We start from the raw sequence: 12,614 nt of genomic DNA on the forward strand, positions 1-12,614 counted from the left end.
GCAGGATCTGGCAAAACAAGTCCAGTTGTTCCCTTCTGTCTCCTCGGGGAGGCTGTGGAGCCCAGTGGAAGGTACCTGGGAAACTTGCTGGGATATTTCTGATCTTCTCTAAGTAATACAGGTGTTTGCCTTAATACAAGCGTGCTAACTTCTCTCAACCTCCACATCATCATCAGCAGCAAAGCACTGATTGTTGAAAGATGAATGACTTCACTTTTCCAGTTCCAGCATATGTTTGCATGTCTGAGAGCATGAAACGTGTGAAACTCACATAAACTATTGGAATTCCAGCTCCAGGGACTGGCAAGTAAATATGAAGTTGCACAGTATTTCATAGAAAAGCCACAAATTTTATGTTTGCTGGGCTAAAGTTGATCCTTTGAGGCATGTGCCAAGAAAAACCTCTCGTATTAGCTACACCAATATTTCTCCATCGTCTAAGACTGCAGCCTGTTTGAGGAGTTCATGCCTTGTAAACTGCTGAGTTTCCCTAAAATCAGCCAGAGGCATATAATCTTTAGCTAAGCTGTCCGTAAGGAGCTCTGCTAGCTTGGGTGAATCCAGTCTGTGATAACAGATTACGCTGAATAAAAATGGAAAACCACAATGACAAAATAATATTATAATATTAAAATAAATCAAATCATATACTGCCATTATTCTGATACAGAATTTTTACACAGCAAATTTGATACATATACAAGAAGTCAGGCAGCCCATTACAATAAACTTCAGGGTTCCTTTTTTAATATAAACTACATCTTAATACATATTTTGAAATGATCGGGTAGTTTTACACCAACTCAAGTAACAACAACTTCTTCTCATCTTAGAATACTAAAATAACAAAATCCTTTAATGCTTTGAATATTGAAATGCTTTGGTTCCACCTGCCACTTTTAAAAAGTGTAAAAACTACATCTATTGGTTAAACTTCTACCCTAGAGATGTACCTAACTTACAAACACAGTTATATTAATAAAGATATGAAATGTAATGTAAATACAGTTTTTTGGCAATTGTCATATGCTTCACACTATGCAATTATTCAACTCTCGGTTCAATTCAGGCATTCCAGAGTGTAAAAACATGGCCAAAATTTTTTAAACCTGACAATAATCCTGGATGTTTTCATTCTGGGGTTAAACTGGAACCATGAAGACCATGAGACGGTTCAGAAATCATTAAGCTCCTGCCCTCAGAAAGCAGTATTGCTTTAGCAGATGTCATTTTGCTCACCCAAAATGAAAGCACCCGCCACTGCAAGTCCCTCCTGAAAACATTGGCCACGACAGCACAGTATCTCATCTTCAGTTTCAGTGTTGATGAGGCAGGAAAGTATGGTAAAGGGTTTCTCCTGGCAAGTACCTCGTTTGTCACAATAACAAGAAAAAGAATACATCGAGTGGCTCTTTCTAGAGCAGAATAGCTCCTGCTAAAAAAAGACATCTTCTTTTCTGAAGTCCGGTAAACATTTGAATTTGCTGGGAGAAGTCCGTACGCAGGCCAGGCTGGGGAGACACGGGCAGGTGTGGTGCATCCGCCGCCCGGCAAAGGGGACCTGGGGACAAAGAGCACAGACGTCAGGGACAGGGAGCACAGCGGCGGTGGTGCTTGGGGGGGATGGATTCGGATGAAGAGTGGCGATACAGGGAATGCCACCCATCCCCCTCCATGGCAGGAGATCCCCACGAGCTGCAGCGCGGGGGCTGGAGAGCAGATGGCAAAGCCAATCCTATTGCATTTCCTGGTCAAGCCACAGTTAGGAGCAAAATTTAACAGTCTGTGTTGCTGTGTAAATCTACATCTGTGACACATATTCTCCATCTACTCCCGTTTCATAAAGGAGTCTGTTGTGAAACTACGCTGGCCTTTAGCATCACGTTTTGCAGTGCTCCCTGTGCAGGGGTTTCTGCTTGCCCTGATTCCTGCATTGTAGTACAGCACAGAGCAGCCTGTCAGCCACGTAGCGGGACCAGGGAACTGCAGGATCCTGTGGTAATTCAGGCTGGAAGGGATCTCTGGAGGTCATCTCGCCTGACCTCCCTTTGAGCAGGAGCCTTTTTGCCACAGGGCAGAGGTTTCTCATTTCATCCCATCCTCCTCCAGCCACATCATTGTTGCAGGGAGCACACATACGGACTGCATTAAACAACTTTAATTGCGTCACAACGTGCACATGCACTGACACACTTTAACAACTTGATCACAAGCTCTGTCTTTTACAGGAGCTGTGCCGCCGCCAGCACATTGAGCCAAGCAGGACAGCCTGGTGGGACTGCGTGCTGGGAGCCGCGGTGCTGCCAGGCGGCAGCAGGCACCGAGCATCCATGGGATGCAGCAGGGGAAGCACAGAGGTACAAAGCCACTGCTGCCAGCTGGGCAGGCAGCCCCAGTTCCCTCATTTCCAGATTTCTGGGTGTTTTGAGCCTGTGATTTTAATATTCCAAGACTGTTTTGTGTCAGTGTGCAAATTTTCTCTTTAAGGAAGTCGAAGGGAGAAAGCCCCATACGTTCCCTTGTGCATCACGCCACGGACCTGCCTGACTCTGGTGACACCCTGCCAGCTGTAGGGGCTGAGCTGGGGGCTTACATCGCCTGCGGTGCCCTGGGCCAGCGCCAGCCCCCTGCCCAGCACCATCTGAAGAGCAGACCCAGAGCGAGGGATGCTGCGGTCTTCCCCACGCAATCCACCACAGCCCCTCAGCCCTGGCGTAAGCAGAGAGGCCACCGACCGCGGGTGCCGGGGACTCCCCATGGGAATCACATCTCTCGGGTGCCCACGCACAGCACTGCAGAAAAACCTAAAATGTGAGCTCCTCGGGCTGGTAAGGCTGACTCAGAGGTACCTCTCAGCCCTCCGACAGCTCAAGTGATTTATTCAAAACGTTACATTCACTGCAAGGAAACCTTCCTTTCAGTGGGACTCCCACGCTGAAGATGTGTCTTAATAACGCACCCGGCTGGGGACAGGCAGTGGGTGACAGCTCTGCAGGATGGGCGCTTTGCTGGGGCGTGCAGCTTCTGCCTGCACAGGCAGAGCCCACGTGCCTGGAGCCGGTGCCAGCGATGCCGGCTGAGCCAGTGCACGCTTTGCCATGCCGTGTGCCCAGCACCAGGTTTTAATGAGCATGAGGCAATGGGAGTTTGTAGGTGAAAAGGAAACAAGGGAGATCCTGGGAGAGACGTGGGGGTTATGTGCACAGCGGCTGCAAAGCCACCCCTGGTGCTGCCAGCTCTGTCTGCTGATGGGACAAACCTCACCTGCCTGGCCCTGCCAGCAAATCCTGCCTTCCTGCCTGCAAACTCTGCCTCTTCAGTGCCAACTGGGATTGTTAACGGCATCAAGCCAACGCCATCTAGTTGCTGAGAAGGAAACTAGAAGGTGGAAACCCAACCACCAGCCATCTCCTCCAGGGTATCTCCAGGCTCCTCAGGAGGTCCCCAAGGCGGTGGCATGGCCATGGTGGTGCTTGCTTTGTACCTGATCTGCAGATGAAAGGTTTTGGTGTTCAGGGCAATTGGTCTCCCAGCTGCCCCCCACCCAGATACTGAGAGAAGAGGACTCACTGAGCAAACTCTCTGTCCTTAAAAATACCCAATTTCACATACTACAGTAAATCAATTTGCTTTGTGTTTGTCATGAAGACCAGTGGAGTGAGGAATCTAAATCTAAAATTAACCTCATAAAGCTTATAAACATCAGTGACTATGACTGTAAGTATGGGGTGAACAGGCATCTTCTCTGATTGTAATTATGCAGACAATTAGTTTAAAATATATCAGACAGTATAAATTATTGCCCAATAACAATAAGCTCATAAAACCTCCTAGAAAACAATTTCTTACCCTGAGATTCCTGTTAATGCAAAGATCCCTTACAAGAAAAACCTTCTACATTACATAGTAAAGATGAGAATTTGGTCCCCAATATCACAGCAGAAGATTTAAAAATTTAACTGTATTAGAACAGAGCCTTGAACTTCCCAACACTGAGAAAATAAACCGTAGATACTGATCTGAGAAGCCAGGCATTGGATGAGACAGTGAGGGAGGCAGCTAACTAGCTGCACGTTTATAATCTACATTTATTGCCATGATATCTTTCATGTGATGACTCTTGGGCCATACTCTTTCCTGAGGACAGCTCTGAAGACCACCAGGTTTTCCACTCCTTGATAACATCCCATTCAGTCTTTTGCATTACTTATAAACAGCCTTTTTCATAGTACATAATATATACATAATTACATACCCTTAAATAAATGCATTTGTTAATATCATTATATTAATAATAGTATATCATATAATAATGTACAAATATGCACCTAGTGTTATATATGTGTGTGTATATATGTATACATACATATATATTTGAAATTAATAGGTAGAATAGAAGCAAAGAGAACCCGTGGTGAGTTTTCTCAAGTACAAGTGTGTGTCAACACCTTCTCAATGGGTTTTGAAGGCACCAGTGGCTCTCAGCCTCTGGAGCAAAATGGGATGGCAGGGACCATGCTGCAGTGATGCACCAGGTGTCCCAACACCGGCTGGTGACATTTTTATGCTTGTGATGGGATCCTGTCCAGTTCCACTGCAGTCAGTGGCATTTGCTACGCTCCTGCTCATGCACGTAGACATCGGCAGGGTTGGGCTTGGGAACTGCTAAAGCTGTTTTGGATCACGTAATGAAGCAAAACAGCAACAACAAACTAATAAGAAAACAATCTGGAAAGCATGTAGTACTTTCATCCTTGGATTCTCTTCAGCATAGTTCTGACAGTAATGTATTTCCTTACGTAGGTACCTTCAGCTCTATTTCCATACAAATGCAAATGGATGGGTATTGTAACGCATGGGATGTTTCCCCACCTTTTCACCACGTATAATTTTTATGCAATGTGACGTTCAGCGCAGTATAGTCCTGTTTTTTTCTGCCCTGCCAGCTCTGGTCCCACAGCCCCCCTGGTGAGGTACTCACTGGGTGACTCAAAGGATGGCAATCCTCTCCCAAATTTCCCATCGGCGTGCACATTCGCAGGCTGCGAATCCAGAGGCTAACCGCACAGCACATCCCTCCTCCGCACTGCTGGTCTCGGTCGCAGGCCTGCAGTTCAATACAGCATTAGGCAAATAAAATGAATAATAAATATATTCCAGAAATAGGACAGATCAGGACTGCCTCTGACACCCCACAAGTTACCATGGCTCATTAAAGCTGAATAGCAAGATTTAAGGCTGATTCACGATACTTATATCTCCCATGGATCAGAACATACAGGCTCCTGGCATGTTTCAGAGTTGAGCCCAGGATGTTTAAAGCCACAACCACATATGGAGCTGCTCAGGGCCAAATCCAGGACTGTCAGTGATTTACAGTCCCAATCTCTGAGCACTGATGGACCGTCACACATGCCACTCCACTTTCCCAGATCGGAGTCCAGGTGAACTCAGGCAGTACAAGGACCAAGCACACGGAACAGTCAGGAATTCAATCTTATGGAGAAGCTAGATAAGAAATTATCCACTAATTTAAAGCTTTTTAAGAAACTATTCCTTCTAGTTTTTTGTGACAATATCTTATGGTTGAGTGCCTTTGCAAATGCAAGGCTGCATGATAGTTTTATTAGAGAAGTCCAAGTGGAAGTAGCTAAAATAGAAGTTTAAATATGGATTCTGTAGTTGTTATCTAGAATTACAAGTAACTAAAAGTTACAAGTAACTAAAAGAGGTCTTAAATGTATAATAGAAAAAGCTCTGCATAAGTGTCCATATCCAAGTGGTAGCATTCCCCCTGCAAGGGCGGGGAAAAATATTTCAGCCACTTAACCAATACAGCTTAGATAAGCACAAACCAAAATGCAAACTATTGGGTATGTTTTAAAAAACAGAAACCATGAAGAGCAATTGACATGTTAGAGTTTGGAAACAGGTTACTGCGTATCTTTTGCTTATTTTTTAACCAAAAGCTTATCAGCATGAATTTAATGCAAAAAACAATCTCCTTTCTCTGCTGAGAAATGCCATTAGTTAAAGGTTCTGATTACACCCCAAAGGTAAGCTTAATTAACTCACTACTCTTAATGTCTGACAGTGGGAGTGATAGACGAAAGGCACTGGTCAGAGGTACATAAACAAGCAACTTATAAAAATGTACATAAAAGATGATAATGGCTCTGGGGAATACTGCATATCAGAACAAACACTCACTTGAGGAAAAACGCTTACAGGTCCTACCTTGGGATTTACATGATAAATGCCATTAGACTGTACTCTACTGGGTAAATATTACACTAGTTCAACCAGCAGAAGCCAGATCAAAATACGTATTTACAGATCAGCCAGTAATTTAGGAAAAAGCTGTTGCATTAAGGTCAAGCTGTTAAATAGTGTGTGTAACCAGAACAGCTAGCACTCCTCCTAAACACACATGTAACGAAGCAGATAGGTCTATGCTACAGGTGAGCCCAAACACACAGAGTATTTACTTATAAGATTATGATGGCCATAAAACTACCACTACAGCCTACCAGATAGATAATGTTTACTTTCTAACCTCTTTCTTAAAAAAAAAAAAAAAGCGCTCTAATGGTCTAATTCTGGCCTAGTCACAAAAAAACTGCAGGTCCAGTGATTTTGGCTGCCCCTGCCCACTGCTTAGCTGGAGTCACAGGCTCTACTGTTCCTCACCGGTCAGCTCCTGACTCCCTTTTTTCTCAGTTGTGTATCTCAAACCCCATCCGTCTCCGTGGGACTGGTCCTGGAGTGAAGTACCACTCAGCTGCCAAATGGGTCTCAGTATGTCCTAGCAAGCAAGGGTATCTAAAACACTGTGCTGAACAATTTCTTTTTAAAACTCACACACACATATATACACCTGGCAGAACTTTTAAGGTCCCCTTTCCAAAAATGTGTGACAAGTTGTGAAAATATTCAACCCAAATGCTCCTGCCCGCACCTTATCTGCAGTGTGTAATTCATACTGCTACTCCTAATCTTCACAGGACACAACATGAAGGACATTCCTCTTCAGCACCCCATTTAAACACAGTTTTGTGGAAAATTCAGCTCGAGGAAAAAGTCCCAGGTGAAATGCAAGCTCCAAAGCCAACTGAAGTCAGCACACGAACCACCACTGAAGTCAGGAAGGTTTGAATCAAGTCCTTAAATTGCAAAGGAAAAGCACCTTCGAGACTCAGAGGATGGGGACGGGAACACCTACGTCAGCTCTTGTCTGAGATTTGCCTGTTCATCAGAAGCCAAAAATGCATCAAAGTGGTTTAAGCAAAAGTTAATAAAGTAACATTTTCTAGTTCTAATCTATTTCTACTTTTTGAATCTGCTTTGTCCTTGATCTATTAATCAGTGCTTCACAATTATTTTATTTAATGGATTAATTATGCATTAAAGGTGTAGCCACGATTCTAATAACAGTCTTATATAAACTAGTCCTCCATTGCTGGAAATATTTCTACTTAAAAGGAACTTGAAATTCTCAAATATTAAAAAATTCCTTCACACTCTCTGCTCTGAAAATTAAGTCCTGGGAACTGATCTGACATCCAGAGAAATGCCTACAAGCTGTTTCATGGACTTCGGTGAAGTCCTGACAGGGAGCCTGGACAGCCACGGAGTAATCTGCTACTGCAAGTACAACTTCTGATGGTTACAAAAGACATGTAAGCTCTCGAAGGAATGCAGGCGCTGGGTTATTAATCCAAAGCAAACAGTAAAAAAAAAAAATCATTTTGCTTAAGAGTGATGCAAGGCTTTGGGTTAAATAACATCTTTAGAAAAAAAAATATTTTCACAACCGAACTAAATCTCAAGCCTAAAAACAACAACAACAACAACAGAGGGCTCATTTGCGATGGGTGGCTACTGAGGAAAAAAAGCAGCACAGTCATAGTCAAAAAAAAGAAAAAAAAAAAAAAAAGAAAAAAAGAGCAGCGTTTTGCGAGGATGGCATACCGGTGCCTGCCCTCCAAGCGATGGGGCTGAAGGAGCTCGGGGTGCACAAGCGGTGCCCCAAGCCGGGCCCTCCCGAGGCAGGTTTGGGGGCAGCTGGGGGTGCATGGGGGGAGCACGGGGACACAGCCTCCAGTCCCGGAGAAGCAGCTGGAGTGTGTACACACTCCCGGACCAGTCCGGAGACACCCCCACGCCGAGTCCAGTCATGCCTCACCCCACAGGGACAGAACCCCCACCGTGGCATCTCTCACCCCAGAGACCTGCAAGTCCTGTTGTCACCCACTGCAGAGAGACGCCCCCATATCCTGGCATCCCTCACCCCAGAGAGACCCCCACGTCGTGGCATCACTTCTCCAGACAGACACCCCAAGCCCTGGCATCTCTCATCCCCGGGCACAGCCCTCCCTTCCCCGTCCGGGTTATCACTTATCCCAGAGACACCCTCCAGCTCCGGGCATCCCTCTCCCTAGAGAGACCCCCACGTCCTGGCATCACGTATCCGGGACAGACCCCCGGCATTGCCCACCCCGCAGAGACCCCCCCACCTCCGAGCATCCCTCACGGCAGAGCCAGCTCCCCCCTCAACGCTGCCATCCCTCATCCGGGGCACCCCCCCGCCACGTCCCGCTATCACTCACTGCAGACAGACTCCCCCAAGTCCTGTCCCCGCTCCCCAAGCGGAGCCCCCACCCCACCTCCGCCGACCCTTTCCCGCCGAGCCCCCGCCGGGCGCCAGCCCGCTTGCGGCCGCCGGTACCGGCGCGGCGGGTCCCGTCGGTGCCGTCGGTGCCGGTGATGACGGCGCTCACCCCGGTGATGACGGCGCCGCGCCCCGCAGCCAGCAGCAGCAGCAGCAGCACCAGCAGCACCGGCGGCGGCGGAGAGCCGCGTAAGCTCCGCATGGTGCCGTCCCGCGGGCGCGGCCCCTGCGCTCCCCGCGGGCGCAGCGCGGCGCAGCGGAGCCGGGCGCGGCGGCCGCCCCAGCCGTTATAAAGCCGGGGGCTGCCGTTGGCGGCAGCGTGAGTCACCCCCGCCCTGGCAGCGCCGCGGCCGCGGACCGCCGCGCGCACCCCACCGCGCCCAGGTGCGCGGCCGCGGGACGAGCCTCCGCGGCTGCGGGACACACGCACCCGCCCCGCACACCCCCACAGAGCCGGCGGATGCCTGGGGGGCAGCCCACGGCGGGGGGGACATCCCGCAGCAGGTCTGGGGTGGGGGGCGACATCACACAACGGGTCTAGGGGACATCACTCAGCAGGTCGGGGGTGGGGGCCACACATCCCTCAGCATGTTGGGGACATCATTCAGGAGGTTTGAGGGGGACATCCCTCAGCATGTTGGTGATGTCCCGCAGCAGGTCTGGGGGGGCCATCCCTCAGCATGTTGGGGACATCCCACAGCAGGTCTGGGGGGGTGACATCCCTCAGGAGGTCTCGGGGGGGGGGGGGGGAGACATCCCACAGCATGCTGGAGACATCACTCAGCAGGTCCGTGGGGGACATCCCACAGCAGGTCTAAGGGGTCATCCCAGGACTGGCTGGGGGACACCCCACAGCAGGTCCAGAGGGATCCCACAGCAGGGGGGGGGGGTCCCACAGCAGGTTAGAGCACATCCTTCAGTGGGTCAGTGGTAGCCCAGAGCCTCTGGAGCCAGTCTGGAGGCCTGTCTTGGCTTCAGTGCCACGTCTCCTCAGCTTGTGCTCCTCAGGCTCCCTGGCCTGCAGCAGACCCAGGAGTTCCCCTGCCAGTCCCAGCCCCGACGCTCCCCCTGCTCCCCTCTATGAACAGGAACCACCTGCAGCCCCCAACCCGGTCTCTGCTGAGCCCCAGCAGTGCTGTGGACATGGCCATGGAGGGGGTACATGCAGGCTGCACCTCACCTTGTCTGTGGCAGAGGAGCATCAAAGCAAATATACCTCACCGGCCCTGGAAGAATTGAATTACCCCAGTTCCTGCTTACTGCACTTAGCCCAAGAAGTGCCAATGCTGAGTAAAAAAAGTAACGCTCGTGTGTACTTCTTCACCGTACTCCTTTGTGGACCTGTCTGAGCATCAAGGCGCTCTGGAACCCCAAAACCTTTTGAACTCATGTTCTCCTGCTCCCCCCTGCCCCTGCTTGAGCCCTCCCAGCTCCTGTAGCACCCAGGGACATAAGGAAGGAAACAGTGCTCTCCCTCGGGAGGGCTGGCTCCCACCCGAAGATCTGGGGGGAAGGAGGGGCAGGGGGAGCAGGGACCCCCTTTTCAGAGGCAGAGCACCACTAGCTCCTTCCAGCCCTAATGCCAGGCCATGGTCTGATTGTCTCAGTGAGCTCCTCTTTCTAGATGTATACCGCTTAAATTTAACACAAGCCAGGGTTTAATGACTAACTGTGTTACCTTTGGGCACCTCCGTCCCCTGCGGAGGGGGGACATCAGAGCCCAGTGACAGTCAGTAAAACACGTGCAAGGTTTCCTTCCCTGCCTCTCTCTCACTGTTTTTCTTCCTTATTTTCTTTTCTTTACTTTTCCAACTCTTTCAACTTACTTCTTTTTACCTGCCCTCTCCCTCCTAACTCCCCTTTTGTCCCTTTTCCTGCCTTTCTGTTCCATTTGTCCAGTCCCTCTGTGCCGCTCCCCCACCTCCAATGTGTCCCCTTCTCACACATAGGTCCCTGTTTTCTCAGATTTTTCAAATTCTCTTTTTCTAAACAGGAAGGCTGAGCCCTTGCAGAGCCCACATTTCCCCAAGTCCTCAAACAGTCTCATTCTTTGGCTGAGGTGAATTTAAGCGCAGCTGAAGGGGAGTGTATAATGCACCGAGTGTCTCGGTGCGCTCCTGCTTGGTTCACTCCCAGTCAGGAGCTGTCAAATCGATTTGTTAGCAGCATCCCCTCAGGGGGTCAGTCTGTCTGGAGGTGTTTTCCTTACAAATGTGGCCTTTTTGGCTGTTTATGGCTATTTTGTAAAAGTGCACTAGAGACAAATACAGGCTGAGTAAATAGAGCATTACTTCAAGGATGCTTTTAAAGTAAACTGGGATAAGCCAATTTTGATGTGACAGTATTAAAAATACCTGGGACAGATCCTTAGCTGTTGTAAACCCGCGTGGCTGGCCTGAAGCATCACCAGTTTAAACCAGGTGAAGTGATTAGCTTCTTTTAAATTTTATTTATATCCTAGAAACTAAAAATTAATTTAAACCAGGAATGATTATTTTCACAATCCCCAAGTGCCCAGAACTTTAAAAAACAAGTAATAATTTTCAGCTCTAAATCTCCTGATCCTTCAAAACCACTACAGGATTGAGGGAAAATAAAAAGGGGGAAGAATTTTGTGCAGTTTTATGTACACTCAGTCGTTTCTTGTAAAAGCCATTTTACATAAAATGTATCATTTATGAAAAATTGCCAGTCATTAGCCTGGAAGGGCAGTGTTGTACATCAAGATGGGTATGCTATAGGTTTACTAACATCCACCCTAACGCCAATATTCTTACTACCAACTTGCACTAGAACTGGTTTGCTATTAGAAGGGATCTTACACATCTATATGGCCTTTAGGTAATTACAAAATTGTAATGAAACATTAATTAAATGCAATTAAATTATTTCTGTTCTTAAAAAAAGTGAAAGTTGAGGAGGTGAGTCTCTGAATTTCAGTGCCATTACTGCCTAGATAATTTTTCAACTACAAAAGTAGTAAAAATCCACAAAGTGTCCTAAATCTTCATAGTGCCCATCTCACAAATGCACCAGAATTTCAGAAGTCCTTTTATTTCTTTTGATCCACTTTGAAGGATAGCCTTGTATTAGCTTTCTTAGTTTAAAAGGATTTTTTGCATAGGGGCGTTTATACAATTCATTCTGAAACCTGTAACATTTCTCTTCATACTTCTTTCTGTCTCTGCCCGTACAATACCAAAACCACCCAGGAGTGTGACTGGGGACATGAGGGACAGACACTGTATATAACCCAGCCTAGTGCAGAAGCAGCTTTCCAGCCTCTCTCTCATATTATCACAATTAATGCAGCTACCTTCCTCATTCCTCCATGTAGATCCCTGACCAACTGACATCTGCGATACTGTCCCGGTATAAATGGATATACCTTAGAAGAAGTTTTTTCCTTCCGTATGAAAGCACCCAGCAGTAGGATCCCGTGTAGTCACCCTGCAGGCAAGGCTTCAGTGGAGCTACAGCTTTGGCTATGCTTGGGGGGGTTAGGCTTCTCCTCAGGATGGAACCCAAGAAGTCCCGTTTTCAGATCACCTTCACAAATCCACTAAATATCTTCTACTATAAAAACTCTAATATCAGAATTAGGAAATATTACTCCAAATTATTCATGATACTTTAGATTTGACACAGTACATTAACAATCATCCCAAAGTCCTCAGCTGCTTTAAGAACCCAGAGTGAAATACCTATTTTTAGCTTTCAGTGCAGTTGGTAGCTCTTTCTGGTTCTTCTCAAAGCCTCAATTTTACTGAAAGCTAACTGTCTATGAGTAGGCATTCAAATAATTATTTGGCCTATTCAAGTGATAATGCACTACAGAGTTTACAGATTTTTGAAGACTAAGAATGTGAATACATCAGCTATCTAAAAAGATAATTTTCTCATAAATGAAATGAGAAAAAGCATATAATGTGAGACAGGAGAA

The 12,614-nt window shown here is 47.4% G+C and overlaps 1 protein-coding gene across 2 annotated transcripts; it reads right to left on the reverse strand.

Annotated features, from left to right (window-relative positions):
• Window positions 1-607: 607 nt before the first annotated feature.
• On the reverse strand, window positions 608-8,920 carry PROK2 (prokineticin 2). 2 transcript variants are annotated; one of them, XM_074878913.1, is made up of 3 exons: window positions 8,781-8,920; window positions 4,982-5,107; window positions 608-1,561 (listed from the first exon to the last, which is right to left on the reverse strand). In XM_074878913.1, exons 1-3 carry the CDS (start codon window positions 8,871-8,873, stop codon window positions 1,436-1,438), a joined length of 345 nt encoding a protein of 114 aa, XP_074735014.1. In that variant the 5' UTR covers window positions 8,874-8,920; the 3' UTR covers window positions 608-1,435. The 2 variants fall into 2 exon arrangements, with proteins under 2 accessions (XP_074735014.1, XP_074735013.1); XM_074878912.1 differs by having other exon boundaries at window positions 8,667-8,920.
• Window positions 8,921-12,614: the final 3,694 nt, after the last annotated feature.

This window comes from Strix uralensis, chromosome 10, assembly GCF_047716275.1.
Source record: "Strix uralensis isolate ZFMK-TIS-50842 chromosome 10, bStrUra1, whole genome shotgun sequence".
Classification (NCBI taxonomy): Eukaryota; Metazoa; Chordata; class Aves; order Strigiformes; family Strigidae; genus Strix; species Strix uralensis.

Bases quoted from the DNA above. Each gene is read 5' to 3' on its own strand.
- PROK2 (XM_074878912.1), bottom strand. From the start codon at position 8,873: ATGCGGAGCTTACGCGGCTCTCCGCCGCCGCCGGTGCTGCTGGTGCTG. The intron at 5,108-8,666 runs GTGGGGTGGGGG...ATTGAACTGCAG, and splicing joins GCGGGAAAGGGTCGGCGGAG to GCCTGCGACCGAGACCAGCA. The intron at 1,562-4,981 runs GTGAGTACCTCA...CTTTGTCCCCAG, and splicing joins GCCATCCTTTGAGTCACCCA to GTCCCCTTTGCCGGGCGGCG.